At 34.6% G+C, this 21,336-nt stretch overlaps 1 protein-coding gene across 3 annotated transcripts in view; it reads right to left on the bottom strand.

Annotated features, from left to right (window-relative positions):
• Positions 1-20,393, bottom strand: part of WASHC3 (WASH complex subunit 3) — a 42,476-nt gene extending 22,083 nt beyond the window's left edge. The window contains exons 1-5 of one of the 3 annotated variants that reach the window (XM_081059671.1): positions 20,248-20,393; positions 19,572-19,670; positions 11,922-11,987; positions 10,097-10,204; positions 6,258-6,368 (exon numbers count right to left, since the gene is read on the bottom strand). In XM_081059671.1, coding sequence (XP_080915797.1) covers positions 6,258-6,368; positions 10,097-10,204; positions 11,922-11,987; positions 19,572-19,670; positions 20,248-20,298 — 435 coding nt within the window. In that variant the 5' untranslated portion in view covers positions 20,299-20,393. The remainder of the gene's footprint in view (positions 1-6,257; positions 6,369-10,096; positions 10,205-11,921; positions 11,988-19,571; positions 19,671-20,247) is intronic. The other 2 variants (XM_081059672.1, XM_081059673.1) reach the window with 2 other exon arrangements.
• Between the last annotated feature and the right edge of the window lie 943 nt (positions 20,394-21,336).

The raw sequence follows: 21,336 nt of genomic DNA, 5'->3' as shown, positions 1-21,336 counted from the left end.
AAATTGTTGAGTAGTGGATAAGCTAGAGAAACATTAGTCACCCTTTGAGGTCAAGAAAAATTGGGTATTTTAATAAAAATATACAATCTTGTTGGGAAAATGAAACATTTTTCAGTATGGATAAGGCAATTTGTAATGAAGCTACCCTCTAGAATTAACTGACGTTAGAGTCCTCCTTACAGGAAGTGGTCAAATTTGTTTTTCTTTCTATCTATATCCCTTTGAACCAACACTCAAGAAACTGAACCACTTTAGCAGAATGAACTGATAAGATGACTATCACAGAAAATAGGAAGGCATTTCATTACCCTGGAGTATAGAGATACAAAGCTATCTAGATTCTTCCCATGTCGATGGCAGAAATTGAAGGAGTCTATGTACAGATTGTAATGGGTCTCTAAGGACTCTTCTGTGAGGCATTTTCTAAAGCAGGGTGCTACTGTCATCTGTTCTTCTAGTTATAGTTCTGTAAAGATACGGATATAGAAAACACTGCTAGTTATGCAGTTGCTGCTGAAGAACAATATTTTCAGTGCTAACTTATGACGTTAGAATGATTATATACTCCTTGAAAAGTGCTAAGTAGCTCAGAAAAACCAAAAGATTACCCTTAGCAAGACTCATAGGTATGATCAAGGGGCTTTAAACTGAAACCAAAGAATAAAAAAGTTCTCAGGACAGAGGATCTGAATACATATTGTTCCAAGGAAGATACATAGATGCCAACACATAGATGAAAAATGCTCAACTTCACTAGCTAATAGGGAAATGCAAATCAAAACCACAATGAGACTATCACCTCACAACTGTCAGAATGGCTATTATCAAAAAGCCAAGAAATATGTGTTGAAGAGGCTGTGGGGAAAATGGAATCCTTGTACACTGCTGGTGGAAGTATAAATTGGTGTAACCGCAATGGAAAACAGTATGGAGGTGCCTCAAAAAATTAAGAATATAACTATCATATGATCTGATCCAGCAATTCCTCTTCTGGGTATTTATCTGAAGAATATGAAAACACTAATTTGAAAATATATATATGTACCCCATGTTCATTGCAACAATACTTATAATAGCCAATATATGGAAGCAACCTAAGAGTCTATCAATGGATGAATGGATAGAGAAGATGTGGTATATATAAACAATGGAATACTACTCAGCCATAATAAAATGAAATATCACCATTTGAGACAACACATGGAGTTTGGGGGTATTATGCTAAGTAAAATAAGTCAGAAAAGGACAAAAACTGATTTCACTTACCACGGAATATAAAACAAGAAGGTAACATGAAAAAAAATAAATAAATAAACTCATAGACAATAGAAAGGTGGTTACCAGAGGGAAAGGGACATCAGGGAAGGGTGAAATGAATAAAGGGTATAAGGTAACGGATGGAGAGTAGGCTTTTGGTGGTGAGCATGCAATAGAGTATACAGATATCAAATTATAATGTGCACTTGAAATTTATATAATGTTATTAACCAATGTTACCTCAATAAAAAAGTAAATTACTTTAAAAAATCCTCAATAAAAACTGCAAGACTATGAATAGCAATAACACGACAGGGGGAAAAACAGAAGAAGAACTACCGTGTTTCCCCGAAAATAAGACTGGGTCTTACATTAATTTTTGCTCCAAAAAAACCGCATTAGGGCTTATGTTCAGGGGATGTCATCCTGAAAAATCATGCTAGGGCTTATTTTCCAGTTAGGTCTTATTTTCGGGGAAACAGGGTAGCAGGTAATTATTAACAGGAGAGATATAAAGAAATAGGAAACAAATCCAACAGCCTAAAAAAAAGTGTGTGTGTGTGTGTCTAGAGCAAACCTGAAATTTCAAAATAAGTAAATCCTAGGGATAGCTAACACTTATTAATAAATAGGAACTGGCATCTGAAAGGCATATATTACCGTGTTTTACAATGGAAGGAGAAAGATACCTATAAATCAACACAAATATGGAAATTCTTGAACTTGAGCTAAAGGAACCCCTAAGTGAGACTAATAAAAGGCAACTGTTGTATTATGAGGTGGAGCATACATTTTTGGACACCTGACCAGACGAAGAATTTAGATGAGGTTTTCTAAAACATGCTGCAAACAAGCACAAGGATAAAATACAGATGTGATGTACTGGCAGCTAAATTTTGCCCAAATCGAGCATCTAGTAAATTCCAATATGCTGAAAAGTTTATCCTTCAACAGATAAAGGAAGCACTGGGGTAACGGATTTAACTATTTCATGCTTAACATTTGAGCAAAAAGACAGAACTGAATGATGATGCAGAAGTGATAAGAACTCTGGTAATAATCATGCCCAAGAAAAACAATCCTGGGCATTGTCAAACATGTAGCCTATACATGTCGTCGGTCATTTTGACAGTCACTCATAATATACTTAGGAAGTTGAGAAATGGTGGATTTACAGAGGGCTCAAGAAGATTAATGATTGGCAGATTCATGTCCACCGTGAGGGAGACCTCTACTTGGTCTATTCTTAGTTTGGTACTACAAAACATTGTAAATCAGTACTCTGAAGAAACGGGAGCATTTCTACACACTTTCAAGTGACACAAAGCTAGCAAGGAGAGTTAACATGTAGGATAAAATATCCATTCAACAAGTATTGATTGAGTACCTTTATAGGCAAAGTGCTAAAGTGAATACAAAGGTGAATCAAGACACAGGTCTTCTTCCTCTCATGGTTTTCTTTTCAACAGGGGAAATAAAAATATGTAAATAATCACTGAACAAGCTTATGAAGTCATAAGTTCCACAAAAATTATAAAGTGATTAGATAGGTCAATGAAGGGAGCTATTACTCAAGCTTTATGTGTTGGTGGGTTCAGAAGTAGGGATGATTTAGTAAAAGTGCTCTTAGGAACATGTCAGATAAGTAGAATTTGGACATGTAATAATCAAAAGAAGTGGGATCTAGATTCAGAGGTGGAAAAGCATGGAGTTTATATCGGGAAGGATTTGTGGTTTTGTATGAAGAATGGAATTCAGGACAGGGAGCAGTAAGAAACAAAAGTTGGGTAATAAGATTCTGGGATACAGGTTGGCGCAATAAACTGAAAACAATAAAATTAAATTTAACTAGGATGAATTTGCAGTTTTAAGATGGCAGTGTAAAGATGTTGCTCCCCCCTTTCTCCTTGAAAATTACGCCCAAACAATAAGGCACAAAGAAGTAGAACACAAACTCCAATTTTAATGACAAGGAGGTATATATGTACCACAATAACATGGAAATGATTGATGATTTAGCAGAGCAGAGGAAGGCCAAGTCCATGTGCCTGAAGAGGGAGATACCACAAAGAAACAGCACTTCCAGAACCCTATAAATGCTGAGGAATCAGAATCTCCTACCAAAGGCAGAGGGGACGTAAAGTACTGAAACCAGGAAAATTAAACTAAAATCTGGAAGAGTCTGAGGCACAAGAAACTGAACCCCTGCTCCTACTCTGTGATACTAAAGGAATGGGCTGAAGCTAAGTTCCAAGTACTGCTAGAGCATGTTTGTTTTTAATAAAATGAATAATTATTTATTCTATCATAAATGTTTCTAAATAAAACTTCTTTTAATGATGTTACAGGCTGAAATATTTTTAAATAGTTCTTCATGAGCATGGCTTTTTTAGAAATACACATGCTCTAGCTCCAAGTTCCAACTCCAGATTCTAATTTAGTAGGGTAGGGACGAGGAACTTGTATTTTGACAGTTTCCCAGTCTGAAAACCACTGAGCTAGTGTAAAAAAGAAATCTGTCACCAAAGCCTATCAAAAGGTAAAACAGCATAGAGAAAATACAGGCATTTTCATTCATAGGTTAAATACTATTAATATGTACCAGGTATTGTTCTAGGAATGGGGAATAGTGCAATATACAAAAACTCCCCCTACCCTCATGGAATTTATATTCTAGTAGTGGGAGAGACACAAAGTAACTATGTCAGATAAGTAGTAGTTTACATATTATTGGAAGGTTATATGAAGAAAAATATAGCAGGTAAGAGGTAAAAGGAATGGAGCCAGAGTAGAGTTAATAGATTTAAAGGAAGTGAAGGAGTATACCACGAAGATATCTGGGAAAAAATGTTTCAGGCAGAGAAAATAGCCGATGCAAAGGCCTCAAGAGAGGAGACTGTCCATACATTTATTCAAGGGACATGCAGCCAGCGGAGCTGGAACACAATGAGCGAAGACATGAGATCAGAAAGGTAACAGGAGTGAGCTAAACTGTATAGGATCTCATGGGGCTGTGAAGGACTTTGGCTTTTATTCCTAGAGATGGTAAGCCATATAATTATAAAAATGAATATTTAACAGATCATTTAAATATCTGTATCTACCTACCTACCTACCTACCTACCTACCTACCTACCTATCTATCTATCTATCTATCTATTCACACACATACGATATATACCAGGGGTGCCAAAGAAATGTATACAAGTGGACACTGTGGTCTACGTTGCCCAAGCAGTAGTTCTCCGTCATCAGAAGTGTCTGGACACTGATGGTAACCACTTTGAGCACCTCTTGTAATTGCAGAAGTCAAACGTGACTTGTATTCATCTTTTGTTATCGGTATATATTGAGTATTACAATTTTGATAGTTTTCCTTTCTCAAAATGTGTATAAAAATTGTAATACTCAATATATACCGATAACAAAAGATGAATACAAATCATGTGTATACATTTTTTGGCACCACCAGTATGCGTGTGCGCACACACACACACACACACACACACACAATTCTGAAAAGCAATGGAATGTGTCTAAATAATTAATAACAAAAATAAAAATTTCAAGTGGTGTTTGGGAACCTTAGCTGGCTAAATAAATCTAGACAATACCTAATATAGCACACTAAAGTAAGTGTTTAAGAAATGTTTGTGGATAAATGGACAGTGGAATTATACAGAAGAGTTTTTAAAGTTCCTGTAAAATCAGACATAATGCATCAAGAATGCAACAATTATCCTAAGATACAGGTTTTAATCAAAGATTTCAGAGAATTCTTATAGAAATGACCAAGTGGATTTTCCTATTTCATATTTTATATACATTAGGCAAAGAGAGACTAAAAAGATAAATGCCTTCCAGAGTCCCTCTGAAACTTTCCCTCTTTTGTTTGAGTGAATCAAACTTATAGTTTTTAACAGTCCATCCTTATATTTTATACTTAGCTTGGGCTTTCCTGGGTTCTAGCTTTAAAAACTTATTTATCATGATTCATGCTCAAACTAGCTCTACTTTATTCTTTTAATTTAAAGACCTTCAATATATTTTCATCCCAAAGTCTGGCTGATATTTTTTCTAAAGGCTAGAGACCAGGGTTTGACTGTCAGTGAAGAATTCTGAAAGTGACAAATCCACTTCTGACGGTTAGGAAAAACGAATGTGTTTTCTTCTCACCGTTGTCGCCATTGTAGCTTCTAAAGGAACCAATCTACTCTTTCTTTTATCAGAGAGTATTTGTTTTTAAATTACTTTGATGATAAGTAATGCCATGGACAGCAAAATAAAAATGTTGTCCTTAGTACTTCTTAGCATTATTACTTCTTTTGCCTGATAATAGAATGGTACAAAAACATTAATTTTTTAATTAACAGAAAAATGATGAACAGCTAGCTCCTTCAATCACTGCAACAGCACTTTCTACAGGAATGAAAAGAAATTAGTTTCTGCTGTTATAGACAACTGCAGATATTTTTGGTATCATACTACGTAATGATTTCTCAGAAGAAATAAAAATTCTGAAATCATATAATAAATTTAAAGGATTACCTTACATGGCCAAGAAACTTAAGCTTTTTTCTATAAACCAAATCACCTGACAGATGAAATTCAGAATAACATTACACACAAAAAAACATTATTTGTGCTAGCATACAGGAATTAAGCTAAAGCCATAGCATCTACCAAATGAACAGTCTACTTTCATTCCTCTATTGATACATCCAAGATTTACAATGACAACTTTGTGTAAAGCAAAAAAATTCATATAAATCTATATTAAACTATGTTAATCTGAAGTGTGAGATCAGTTTTAATTAGAAAAGTCTGGTCTTTGGTTATTTTTTATCAGGCCATTAAAACATAGGAAAGAAGTAAGAGAATAGAAAACTTGGTCACTCGGTTTAGCAGTGTTCTCAGGTTGAAAAATAACAATGAAACCTCCAGGGTTAAGACTTTCAAATGCGGCTGCTAGACAGAGAAGACAGACCAAATTAGCTTACCACTTGAACCATTTTGAGATATCTGGCATATCTTGGATCCTTGGCTACAGTTAAGATATTTTCTGCTGTTACTTCACTTTCCTGTGGTCCAGAGTCTTGTAAACTGTTCTGCTGTAGAGAGTATTGCGTGTAAATCTTTAGACAATTCACAAAAGGGGTCCATCACGTTACTTAAAAGGGATATTTCTTTTTATAATTCTAAAGCAATCACTATCAGAAAAAAAATCATATTTCTAAATGTAAATACCAATAATTTAATTATGGGATATATGTTCGCAAATATTTAAACATGATTTCAGAGAAAGGTACGCTTAATATTAACAATATATTGTTCCTTAAAAATGCAAATATATTCATGGCATTAAAAAATATTAGAATCCTGCTTTACTTGTCCCCAGAATGCTGATATAAAACATGAATTATAGGTTGGACATATTATTTTAATAAAACTTTTCATAAAGGTAATAAAACTATCGATTCATCAACTGTACAACTCTCATGGACAGTAAATTGATTTTCTAGGTATCTATCGTCTGCACAGTTGAATTCCTAATTTATTAAATAATCTTTTTCTAAGTAGATATGGCTATTCTAACATCTTAGAAAGCAATGCCTAAAGAATTTATGGAAGAAACCCATTTCTCAGACAAAATTATCCAGTTTTATATATTTCAACTATTAATGGTAACATTCTCCACATAGTGGTTAAGATTATATACTAAATATTATGTACAGTAAAGAATACTGGGAATGGTCTTTTAGATAAAAATAGTTTTATCATACAGGCAATTCTCACAGTACTGTATTACCTCAAACTTGCTGCAACCCTGCCCTCACTTAAGTGCAAAGCTAAAACTGTCTCTATATATCTTGATTTTTCTATCAACATAGAAATAACATTTAGAATAAGTTTGCTTTTGTGAATTCTCACTTATTACCTGTATATGTATTAGCATTAATAGGAATTTCCTTAGCAGAATGAAGTCAAATTTTATGTCTACATATCTATGCTGGAATATAGATAAATCAAGAAATATCTTGAAATATTGATAGTTTTAAAATGAATGTGAATTATATATTAAGGTTTTTCCTTAGATAATTCAAATATAAATTAAAGCTTTCAAAAACACTGAAGCAAATAAAACATCCAAAAATCCTTCAGATTTCTACTACTGTTAAACTGACACTTTAATGTACAGAAGTGAGTGTATGTGTATTCATCTGTAAAATACATAAATACAAAAAGTCCAAAACATTTAATTAAATAAAAAATTCAAACAAAACCCAAGTATGTTTTTAAAAATATTATGGACAATAAACGCATACAATAGCACAATAGTCTAAATGCTAATTATACACAGGCCTACTGATTCTCAAAACTCAGCTGTTAACTTCTGCCTAATAATCAAGACCTCAACAAGGTTTAATTATATCAGGTCTTATGTGAATGACCCAATAAATCCTCTACCACATCTCTCAACTGTCCTTCATTTTATTCTTAAATTAATCTCAATCTGCACAATTGGATGTTCTATTGTGAGTAATGATAAAATCTGAACCATGAAATTAAAGTTGCAGAAAAATCAGTATGCAAACCTTGGATCTTTGACTCATATATAGAAACTGCAATGAATGGATCATTTCTAAAAAAGTGTATAATTATCCTTTATCTGATAAGTGAGTTGACTAACGCCAATGGAAATTCTGTGTTAAGCAATACTTACATCCATTTCAAAATATTTCACAAAAAAAATACCAATTAATAACAATGGAGAATAAATTGATTTGAATATTAAGAACATGCTAAACAGTCATTTTATTAAGCTAATCAATGCACAACTTTACCAAAATTTTTAAACTCAGGAAGCCAACAGAGCTTCATAAATCCTCCAAATGAATTAATATACAATTTTAAAATAAAACTGCCAAGATATATTAGGCTATTCTGAATTTTAGAAAATTTAGATGTGATTACTCATAACCAATTTTTTGAGACCTTAAACAGGCAGGACCAAAACAACTGCATAAGTTTTAAAAGGCATATTGAAGATAGTATTCATAATGGCACCTGGAAAAAATAATATTCAAAGTTGTACAGATACCACTTAAAAATGTATAGAAAAATATGACAGCTAATATCCACCAAAGCATAGCTACTATGTAGAGTAGAAATACTCTTAATATTTTTTACATGTTTTGTTTTAGAAAAAGGATGGTCCATATTTAAGTGAAAGAACCTTTTATGTTAAACTCCTCTACAACATCCGGCTTTCCTCTTATATATTACATGTGTTTTCCAGTGGCCATGATGATGGAATTTCCTATGTAAATTAAATGGATGTTAAATTTTCTAGTATGTAATTGTTTAGAACATGGTCATCTAATTCATTACACAAAGCTATACTATATCTAAATATATGCCTCCTCCCACAGTGCCTCACACCACATGTGCTCAGTATGTTTAATGAATTCAACACAGGTGCTGGAGACAGTGTCGTGTAATGCAGCAGGTAAGAGCTAGGACTTTTGGCACCCAACTACCTGGGTTAAAATTCCAGCTCTTACATTTACTGTTTGGTCTTCAACAAGTTACTTAACCTCTGTTATACTTATTTGACGCATCTGTAAAGTAGAATTGATAATACAGTATATAGTTCATAGGGTTGTTGTGAGGATTAAATGAGTTATTAATAATTTATGAAAAGCACTTAGAAGTAGCTTGGCTCACAGGAAGCACACATTACATCTTAGTCATTATCACAGTCAATAGCACCATGATCTAAAAAGTATCCTGTAAAAAGTACCTCTGGATACAAATGCAGAACTCCACAGAGATAGGAAGTCCACTTGTTTTCCATTTTAATGACTATCTTATTTTGAATTTTAATACCTCACTGAGATACGCTAGAGATTATTCTCAAACCATAAATGTTTATTTCTTGAAATAAAAAGTAACATAAAATTTAAACTTATACAGAGAATAAATGAACATTAAGACATAAGAAGCAAATGTAAAAACCATTACTTATGATGCTGATTTGAACAAATTAAACCCCAAAACACACATTTTAGACAATTGGTATTTCTTAGATCACTATCTGCCAAATTTCAATAGCCTACAAATCACCTAGGGATCTTGCTAAAATGTAGCTTCTGATTCAGTAAGTCTGGGGTGGAGCCTGAGATTTCTAACAAGCCCCCAGCTGATGCCCAGGCATCATGAAGCACACTTTGAGTAACATGGGATTAGATAACAAGGGAATTGGTGTTAATTATATTGTGTGACATAAAGCATTGTGGTTATGCAAGAAAACATCAAAACTTTGCAGAGATGCTCAAGGCATTATACAGGGGTGAAATAGTATGATCCTGGGATTCAGTTCAGCTAGCGACAAAAAAGAGATGAAGCAACTGCCACAAAAATCTTAACTGGTGAATCTGGGTAACGGGCATTTGGGTATTCATTGTACTATACTATTTTCTGAATACTTGAAAGTTTTTATAATAAAATATTTTAAAAGTACATTTTTTATAAGAACTTAGAAAAAATTTCCATAGTGAACTCAGAGAAAGTAATTATATTCAAGATTTTTCCAAGTCCTTTATAGATCAATTTTCTTTTTTATAAGCAAAGAAAATATAAACTTCAGGAAGCCCTTCAAAATAACAAAACAAAACACCTAACTTTTTTTTCTCAAACTTCAGTTTCTATCTTAAGGCTTTAAAATGTTAGTATTCAAAGTGTTAGATTTTTAACTTCTTCCTTCAAACCTGTTGCTTAGGTCTATCTAGTTCAACCAACAAGATTTGCTCATGTTTCTTGGAACTTAAATACTTACCTGTGGTTGCTCTGAAGTGGTTTCAGAATGTGATTCATTTGTGACACTAGTGACACTTACAGGCGATACTTCAAATGTGACATCATCTAGGCCTGGGATTGATGACAACTGAGAAAATAAAATTAATGTTGGTATATGAGGATAGTACTACATGCTAAATACTGTAAGTTCCTAGGTGTGTGTGTGTTAAGTCCAGAAAAACATGTTTATGAAATCTCATCTTTGGTGTTTGAAATGATCTATGCCGTAAAATATTCAAAAGGAAAAGGCATTTACAAATACAATATTCTGAACAATTTCTCACAAATCTAATTTAGCTTATGATCATTATTTTCCCAGAAATTATTTTTAAACTAGAAAGAATCCTTGTGTAAGGAATGAGAAGAGCAGGGCTTTGGAGTCAAAGTGCCTAGATTTAAGTCACAGGCCATGTGACCTTGTGGAAATCTCTATTGGCCTCAATTTTCTCACCTGTAGGGTGGGGATAAAAAACTTACTTCACAAAGATGTCGTAAAAAGATTTTTACTAAACACACTTTGTAAAAAAAAGTGCTTTTGAATTTTAAATTTCAATTATTTGAGAAATGGCAAAACTCTTGTCATCACATTTTCATGTCTAATATAGCTCCTTCTTTTTTTTAAACATTTATCTCTGAATGTTACTGAAATGTATTGTTTTTCATACACAAAAGATGAGCTTGTTGTCAGTGGTTAAACATCTCAGGTTGGAGTTGCAAGGTCCACGCAAACCCTCTTTTCTGATTCAATCTTGATATCAGTGATATATATTTGTCAGGTGTTTGGCTAATATTGGAGATTAACTCTATGACCATGGAAATAATTAAGGTTAACTTGTCCATATAGTAACTCAACTTGTGACCTTGAACTCTAAGTCAAGAATTCCACAAACATTAAAACAAGATACATAATCATAATAAAGAATAATGAAAAACCAATGGTAATAAGATCTGAAGCAGCGATAGTCATTGAGAACTGTTGACTGATGACAGTACTTAGCACAGTGGCTATGGCCCAAATAGTTTCAAGTGGCTATGGCTGCTAAGAGGATATCTTGAACATGTTCAAGGCCAGCTAGCCTAAATTTTCCAAGCTAGAGAAATGTTCGGAAAGAAACATAGGGACTTAGTCCACAAGAAGATGTAGAAAGTACAAACTACAGATCCTATGTTAAAGATATTAGTCATTTTAATTCCGTAGAAATATTTAATATTTTTCAGATTTTTTTTGATAAAAGGACAAAGTCATAAAAATATATGTGTCTCCATTACATATAAACAGAAAAAACACACAAAATCTGCAAGCTTTCAAATGAAAACAACTCTTTTATATTCGCTAGTTATTTTTCTGACTTCAAAATATTGATATTCTTTATTAGCATTTAATATACTTGCAAATGAAAAATGGCTGATACTTTCTCCAAATTTTGCTCTGGAGACACCTAAAGTTCTTACTGTATTATCAAATGATTACTATTAAGATAATTGGGAATTTTCCATCAAATGAAGTAAACTATATAACAGCTCAATTTGTTAACATGTTACTCACATTATGCTTTTGACTAGTATAATGAAAGAAATCTCAATCCATGTGTACATTTAAACAAACTCAGTTAATGGCTGAGAATAATTATCATTTCCTTTGCAATTACAATAAATTTTAAAAAACAAATAAAAGACACTATCCCACCTCAAGATGGAGGGGCTAAATTTAATTCATTCCCAAATGCACTTAAAGTTAAGTATAACTGAGAAGGTTGATAAGTGTACAGCAAAGTTTATACTATAAATTATTCAGAAATACAAACCTTTGCATCTAAAATATTGAGAGTTGTTTCAATTTGTTGGATACGAAGAGAAAGGTCTGCCAATTTCTGGAAAAGATTAGAAACAAAAAAATAAAGTCTGATTAAATTAAACTTAACAAGGATAACAAAGGGCAGATTGGAAAATAATAAAAACCATGGTTTAAGTGTTTGTCATTTTCTATGTTTTCCATATTTCTCTTATTTACATGAGTAGGAATAAAAGCTCAAGTATTCTATTATTTTTCATTAGCATGCTTCACAGTTATTTTATAAAATTGTATTCATAGATAAGAAGTAGTTACATTTTCAGCCTTCTCAGACTCATTATCAAAGCCACAATCAATCATTGGGATCGCAAACTCCTCCCAGGACAGAGTTTTTCTTTACTGCTATGCCCCCAGTCCCCAGAACAGTACTTGACACTTAATAGGAGACTAATAATTATTTGTTGATGAATGAAGACATTCTTCATAGAAAACAAGAATAAAAATGAGCTCAAGACAGCATAGAACAGGATTTGCCTTTATAAGTTACTTAAATACATGTGTACAATTAATCCTAAATTCAAGCTTTTCAAGTTTGAAAAGTAAAAAGAACATGAAACTGGAAGACAAGCAGTTCATGTTGGAAGGAATTAAAACAAACAAAAAAAAAAATCAGAGTTCTAAAAAAACAAAAGGAATCAATCCACCACCAAAATCCCAGATAAACCAGAACCAAGAGTTTACCATACTCTAGTTACTCTACCCAATTATATACAGAGGGTGCCAAAAAAATGTATACACATTTTAAGAAAGGAAAAAACTGTGTTAAAATTGAAATACTCAATATATACAGATAACAAAAGATGAATACAAGTAGTGTGTATTACATATTTTTGGCACCCCTGGTACATACATACACACACACACACACACAGCCACATAAAAGTAACATCGTAAAATATGATCCATAAGAATATTTACTTCTACACATAATCCCATACATTATTATATTCAGTGACATAGTCCAAGAGCAGTTGGACGGTTTACTAGTTGCCAGATGTGCATGCAGCATTTGACTGCTTCTGGGATATTATCAAGATCCTGACTGACTCATATGCAGATTTTTAACACCCTGAGAAATGGTAATTTTGCCCACATTTAGAGAGAGAAAAAAGTGGAAGCAACCAGAGTGGTTAGTGCTTCCTCACAAAATACTTATTTTTAAGATGAGCATCTTGAGATCTACAAAGATATAATTTAGAAATAAAACATAAGAATCTAGTTTTAGTGGCATTCAAAGCTAATTAATTTTGATTTCTAGGATTTATTCACATAAAGCTTTTATGTAAATATAAATACAGGTTTATAAGACATTATATGGATGGATTCCTCTCCAAATTATAGGTGTTTTCCTGAAAAATCATGGAAATTAAATTTTGGCAACTTTAATCAGTCTTTTAACTCATTAGAGAAGCTTATGATTGTAGAAATCCCACAGCAAATTTGTAAAGTGAATGATATTTTCTAACTTATTTTAAAATGCATACATTGGATTGACCAAAGTAAATAAACACATAAAGAGAAACAAAAAGATGAATTAAAAATTAATCTTTGTTTTAATATGTCTTATGTAAGTACGTATTTTTAACCAATAGTATCACTGTAAACATTTTGAGCACTTACCATACTATGCTACACTGTATATACAACATATCATTTAAAATCTCACACCAAATCTAAGACATAAGAACTATTATTATACCAATTTTAAAGATGAAAAAAAACTAAGTCTTCATACAAGTAAAATAATCTGAACTCAAACACTCCAACTCCAGATACTATTTTTGAAAGAATATTACATTGTTTTGAAAAGGCTTTATGTTGTTAACACATGATGTCACAGACTCTGGGAGATGATGTGTCAAGGTAGATTGTAACAAATCAGTTTTAACAAATGTACCACGCTGGTGGGGGATGATGATAGTGGGAAAGATAGTGTGCGTGGGGGCGAGGGGCAGGGAACTCAGTGCTTTCTGCTGAGCTTTGCTGTGAACCTAAAATTACTCTAAAAAAATAAAGTTTACTAATTTAAAAAAAGATGGAAAATTCCCAAAGTATTTCACAGGTAGAATTCTTGTTATTCAAAGCTAATAAATGACTAATCCTTTTCTCACTAAGATGTTACTGTGCTAAACACTGGGAATCAAATTTTTCTGATCAAAGTTTCCTAAAACAGATGCTGTTTATCTGATTTAAAAATTGGTATTAATTTTTTTTCAGGTTTAGATCATAAAACTAAATAAACTATCCTACAATGGGTACTCAATGATTCATACAGGATAGGCTAAGGATTGAAATACAAGTCTTAGTAAATAATGGAATAAGGATGAAAATGATGATTTAGGTAATTACTCGATAAGGAAGATTAAAGAGGCTTGGACAAAAGAGTTATAGTCAGCCCACCATATCCATGGGTTCTGCATCCTTGGATCTAACCAATTGCGGATCAAAAATATTAAGGAAAATGAAGTTACATTATTGCTGATGTGTACTATGTGGTTAGGCCTACAATGGTTGTGTCTGTACTAAACAGGTACAGACATTTTTCTTATCATTATTCCCTAAATAATACAGTATAACAACTATTTATATAGCATTCATTGTATTAAGTATTATAATCTAGAGATGATTTAAAGTATACAGGAGGATGTGTGTAGGTTATATACAAATACTACACAATTTTATATAAGGGACTTGAACATCCCTGGATTGTGGTATCTGGAGGGGTCCTGAAACCAATCCCCAGTGGATACTGAGGGATGACTGTACTTTCTAGGGCAGTAATTCTCAATCTTTTTTTGGTTGCAGATTCGTCTGGTATGTTAATCTTTTGCTTTGACACTCATATTATCTAATCTCATCTACTATTTTCAAAACCACACCAAAAGGAAATGATCTGTGTCTTTTTAATAAAACAAGACATATGAATGATTTATTCACACAAGACATGAAAGACACTGATTTAAACATCAATATATTATAATGTATAATAATTTATCCAAAATATCTTTGACATTTAATCTAGTAACAACAATAACTGTGGAGTACAGTAGTCCCCCATTATCCGTGGTTTCAGTTACGAATGGTCAACCATGGTCCGAAAATATTAAATGGAAAATTCCAGAAACAAACAATTCATAAGTTTTAAATTGCATGCTATTAAAATGCATAGCATGATAAAAATCTCGCGCTTCCCAGGATATGAATACTACTGTGAATTTTGCTGACTAAATTTCAAGTTAAAAAAACTGAAATTTAAGTTAAATATAGTTATTTTGTCATCCAAGTTCATGTACCCCAAGTTTAAAACCACTATGTAAATGATTTTCTTAAAATCTGATCAACAATGACTTTTTCTCCTGGCTAGGGAAGATTTTTGTTGTAGATAAACCATGTTATTTTATTATCCATAAAAGTATTACCCATCTTCTCTAGAGCTGGTTTTTGAGAGTCTAAAAGATTACATAGCGGCTCCCAGCTAGTTCAGTTGGTAGAGCATGAGACTCTTAAAATTTACATGTTATCTGGGTTATACAATATAATGCTTTAATAAAAGACATACTATGTCAAAATTTTGAGTTTTTCTTAAAGAATGTAACTGATTTCTTTTGTAATCCTTGTAATCCTATACATTTTATTTTATACATTTAAAAACATTAATTTTGTTTCATTAGACTGCCAAAGTGTACATGGCACAAATTAAGAATCTCTGCTTTTCAAAGATAATTTGGCATAATAACTGTTATTCCTATAACATATAATTATTCCTATAATGTACATAAATACATACTTTTTAGAAAAGCCATTGTCACTTGATCAACTACACCTGACTTCATTTATGGGCTGCTGAAGTTCATTTCTAAGATGTTGATGCCTTCTGCATTTTCCTTGTACAACCCCAGACTACTACAAAGCAAGTTTCTAACCTTGGGTCTACTGACATCTTGGGCTAGACAATTCTCTTTTGTGGGGGCTGTCTGGTGTACTGTAGGATGTGTAGCAGAATCTCTGACCTCTATCCACTCAATGCCACTAGTACTCTCCAGTTGTGACAACTAAAAATATTTCTTGACATTGCCAAATGTCTCCTAGTTCAGAACCACTGCTCTAATGTGTAGATGACTTGACTATGAATATAAATAATATAACCAATGAGAGTAACTGTGCCCATCTCTAAAAGTTTAAGCAAGGAGGAAATGGAAAGGCATCAGTTTCCCATGTATTTAGCCACTCTTTTATCTTTATAAGGATTTAAAGCAAACCTGAAATATACCTTGGCTTGGGACAATAGGGGAATTTACAAGTTACCTGAAATCTGTAAGCTGAGCTAAAAACTTCTTGATTTATCACCCATCCGTTTCTAACACAGAGTATTTTATTAAAGTGAAAAAGAAGACGAAAGGAAGAAATATGGAGTGAATAGTTAAACATGGAAACAAAAATAAAATACTGTGGTTTTTAGGTTTGTAAAATATCCAGTGTGCATATCCAATTCTCTAAAAGAGAAACAGTATTTAAAAATAATGGATCTCTTGGTATATCGCACTGGATTGTACGTGTCCGAACAGCCAGAAAGGGAAGCAACTGCTGCTTTTATTAAGCTTCATCTGACACTTAAGCCCAGCAGTTGTAAAAGTTGTAAAAGCAGTTGTAAAAACTTGTAGCAATAAATAGTTTTAAACAAAACATTATTTGGTTGATAAGTCCGATGGTGGACTTAAAACTGGATGTAGAAGATAAGCTCTGTAAAGTTTTTTAGATTATGTGAGAATTCTCAGCAGTTTTGCCTATACTTAAGATTTTAGGGAAAAAAAAAACATTGTAGAATATTTTTTAAATGATTAAAAACCCAGTATTCTAGGCATGTTACAAGTCTGAGTCAAAATGACACATCTGACTACCCTGTTTATAGAGTACCTTTGACTTTAAAATTCAATATAAGGTTAAATTTCTGCTCACTTTTATCTGCAATATGCATAGAACTTGCATTGAATGCCCCTCCACCCCACCCCCCACCCCACTCTCAATTTAAATTAGCAGTCCCAATGGACCACCATAAGATTTTGCTGATTAGGGCCAGAGTAGAAATGCTTACTGTGGATTTGTGAAGAGATGACCCTAAGTAACTCTGTAACTTGGATCTGATTCAGCTACTTTCCTTTCTCCCTCTTCTAACTTCTTTCCTACCCTGGATCCAGTCATTAGAACAGTTACAAAGTAGCCTGGTATCCAGAAAGTTTTTTAAAAGTTAAGTTCTTCACTTTTCTCTATTAGAGAACTCTAAAACCAGTATTAGTGATGAAGAGACCCCAGCAATTTATTTCAAATTTAATTACAGTTTCAGTTTAGCAGTGACTGAAGTTGTTACAGTTTGGGTTTGGTTCAAACCAGATTGTATGAAAAACAAAAAACAAAACACAAACAGGTATTTCTTCCCCCCCTCTCCCATTAACTTCCAGTTCAAAACATAACAGCTGAGGTTCATGTTTTGTTGAGGGAAACAGTCATTTGGGTTCTTGTTTGAGGCTTTAAATGAGGATTATAGATCTACTAGGTGCCATGTCAAAAAACCACATTAATCTTAACTTGGAATAAAATGGCACTTTATGTTTGAACACATATATTATGTCCTTGGAATTCATCATATCAAAAAGACATTACATCAAATGGATACGGCATAGCAAAGAAGAGAATACGTATCTGAAAAATAAAATTTGAAATAGCTATTAAAAAAGACACTTTGAAGTCTCTTACTTGAAAATGATGTAAACATGCCTCTTATTCAGGGCAGAAGATGCAATATAACTGAATAGGGAGACATTTTTGGTTTCTCCAGTGAATAGATCAGAGTTGGAATCCCAGCTCTGCTATTTTCCAGCTGTGTGAGGGTGGGCAAGTTAGCGCAGTTACTGCAGCTATAAATACTATGCACTTAAATATATGTTGAATGAATGGATGAATGGCTAAACACATGATTTAAACTTCTCTACATCTTGTTCCTGTATTTCTAAGAGAGAAATAGCTGGACCTCTTCCAAAGGGCTGGCTGTAATGATTAAAGATATGTAAAGCAATTAGCACAATGCCTAGCACAGAATAAGCACTGTCATCACACCCAGCAAACAGTCTACAACTATATCCAAACTGCTAAAACATTGATTGTAAATAATGAGTCCTAGTCAACCTAGATTATCATTCATTAAGAAGAAAAAGGCAATAAACAACATTTAAACTTCATGAGTTTTCAGTTAACAAGCTCGTCTCTAGAGTTCAAGGAAGAACTAGGGAATAGTGAACAATACAGTGAAAACAGCTGAGGGGAAGTTGAGAGAGGAAGTTGAAAAGGGGAGAAAAGAATGAATCACGAGGCTCTGGTAATTCATAAGAAATCAGTAAACAAGAGATGATTACTGTTATATCTGATCTAGTCCCCAGTCAACAGTACTCACTCCCCAGGCCATGAAAACCATGGGGCACTACAGCGGTGAGGGGCCCAGAGCAGCTCAGTTAAGTTGCTTTTCATAGGTATCTTTGCTGGCTGTTGCTGTTTATTTTTTAACCCAGTGATGAGGGGATGGAGTATCTGCTCCTCTCTACTAACAATCCTGGAATAGTCTCTGTCCAGATACTTTTCTACCCATCCCTGATATAAAAAGTGAAGGACTAAATCCTTGGTTTACTGGTTTTTAGTCAGTCAATTCTACACCCACTTAGAGAGGCAGCAATATAAAACTCACCGGAGCAAGCACCTAGTCTCTGGACCTATTAGATAAAATACATTGAATCGAATCCCTTATTCTATCAATTATCATTTCAGTTCCTTTGTCTTAGTAAGAAGACAGAAGAGATTTTGATAGCTAGACAAAAACAGCAGCTGAAATCTACAAGTGAAAATAGTTTTCTTCTGTCCATGCAATTTTTAAGGCTATACCTTATGTTAAATACAAGACATAAAGAACTCAATACGGCTTATTTAATTGGCTCACTTGTGAATTATGTGATTTTACCTTTCTCCTTTCTTAAATCCAATTTCAACCGATGTTTCCCATTTCCCCATTCTCTTTTTTGCCTGTTTTTTTTTTTCCTTAAAGACAGGGATCTCTCATCTTTAATTGGGTACTTAATCCTCACTTCACAAGTCAGTTGCAGAAAGTATTTTTATTTTCATAATGATATTTGATGCCAAAACTATGTTTCTAGGCCACCTTCTTACCCATTTTTTTTTGGCTCCAAAGATGGAAAATAATTTTAATAGCCACTGAAACAATGTGTACTTGAAAATGTAAATCTTTGGGGTAAGAGAAACATAACTAATTTCAAAATACAAAACGTTTTCCACTGTGAAATTCTGGAATTCCTTTTGTTCTCTTTAATCATAATAAGCTTTTCCTGAACTATTTCACCAAGGCCTCTAGAAAACTACTTCAACAGAGGTGGCGTGCAGGACTGATGGTGACAGAATCAAAAAAGGATTTAAAGCCTGTTAACGTCATTGGGTGACATCACGTGGGAAGAACAGACTGTGATTCTTGTTTTACTCATTTGCCGTCTCCAGAAGTGCAAAGTGATTTCTAGGACACTCATTACACCAGTATCACAGGACCTACCTCCTCACAAACGGTAGAAAAGCGATTGAGGAACTGTACAGTGTGCACCACAAACTGGTTTAGAAATGCCACCGTTCTTTTCTGCTGAATAGCTGGCACCTGCGTTATGTAAAAAAATATATATATATGTGATGTACGTATCACAGGAGGAAGATGCCCTATGCAATCCAATCCCTTTGCTATGAACACAACGGGGTGTTCTATGAGCGCTGTGACACGAGTCCCTTGCAGGACTGCCAATAGGCAGTCCTTGATTTGTTTGTTTTCCCAAACCGTGGGGGGGGGGGGGGTCCCAAGATGGCAGAAGCTGCAGAGAAGTTTGAGAATGGGCTCTGGATTCACAAGGAAGAACTTGTCGGTAAAGACAGCACACGCCGACACACAAAACACCTGGGGGCCGAGTAAAAGAGGTGGGGTTGGAGGTCGCAACCGGCCCACGTCGCCTTGAGCAGAGCGACCCGTGAAGCGACGGCTGGGACAGGCACACGGCCCCCTTAAACAGCTCGGGAGGGACCCCTTTTCAAGGTGCAGGACTCTCCCTCCCGAGGCCGGCCGAAGAGAAGCCCGGGGCCAGGGAAAGGGGGAAGCAGGGGAGATGGGGTCCCCCTGGGCATCGGGCGTCCCTTCCCCAGCCTCCTCCCAGGTCACCGGAAGTTCAACTCCTTCCTTTACAAACCTTGGTCAGGTCTATGCCTGACCCCATGAGAGGAAGCCCGTCCTCATCCATCTCCTCAGCGGGCGGGGGACCCAGGGATCACCCACAAAGTCCACCCCGACGTGGCCCGCCCAACCTGGTAATAGTGTTTAAACGTCTCCCCCCAGTCCCCGCCTCCCGGGCCCTTCCTGCCGGAAGTAAAGTCCCCGCTCGCCAATCACTCGGCGGCTCTCGGAGAACACGCCCCCCGCACGGCATTCTGGAATTGGTAGTTCTAGGTCTGATTTGTCACGTCAGACGCGGGGTGGAGCATGGTTGCAGTTCTCGTAGTAAAATCTTCAAAACGAGGCAAAAAAGAAGAGTAAAAGATTGCGTCCGTTTGAGGTTATACCTGCTTAGTTTTATCTGTTAAATATATACATAGCTAGGGGTCATTCGTTAATCAAGTGTGTGTGTAACTTTTTTTTTTTATGCTAAATGCCAGGTACTCTGCTAGGCCTTGTGGGGAATACCAAGATTGAGTCAGATTAAGCCCGCTGTGCTTTATGCCCTGATGGAGACGATAAGACTTGTTTCTAGAGGACTTTAAAACATGACATAAAAGGTCAAATGCGACAAGTGAAGAAGAAACCGTTGGAAATAGCATCCACTTAGAGACATCATCGAAAAGGGGCCACAGACACCTGAAAAGCCTGCATCTGGGGTTTGAAGCTCTTGGTTCAGATTTTGACTGTGCAGTTTACCAGCTATGTGATGTAGGTCAAGTCACCAAACCAAAAGTTGCACCCCTTCTACTAGATACCAAGCACGATGCTCAGTACTAAAAAGATGAAGAAAGTGGTCTCTGCTTTCAAGATGATTTTAATCTAAGGCAGACGTAGAGTCTAGATTTGCCACATCTAGTGCAAACAATACTGAGAAAGTTGTGCGCACACACCCACACAGATGCAAAGTGCTTTGGTATTGTAGATGAAAGGTGCTTTTAAATCCTCTGAGAAAACCAGAGAAGATAGCTTTAAAACCAGAGAAGGTAGCTTTTTAGCAGGTTCCTGAGTGGAGTTAGCCAGGCAGACAATTTCTGGTAGATCTTTGTACAAACAAAGGCATAGA

Source organism: Rhinolophus hipposideros (assembly GCF_964194185.1).
Source record: "Rhinolophus hipposideros genome assembly, chromosome: 9".
In the NCBI taxonomy this organism is placed as follows: Eukaryota; Metazoa; Chordata; class Mammalia; order Chiroptera; family Rhinolophidae; genus Rhinolophus; species Rhinolophus hipposideros.
Note: the sequence above shows the minus strand (reverse complement) of the source record. Positions and strands in the feature narration are given on the sequence as shown.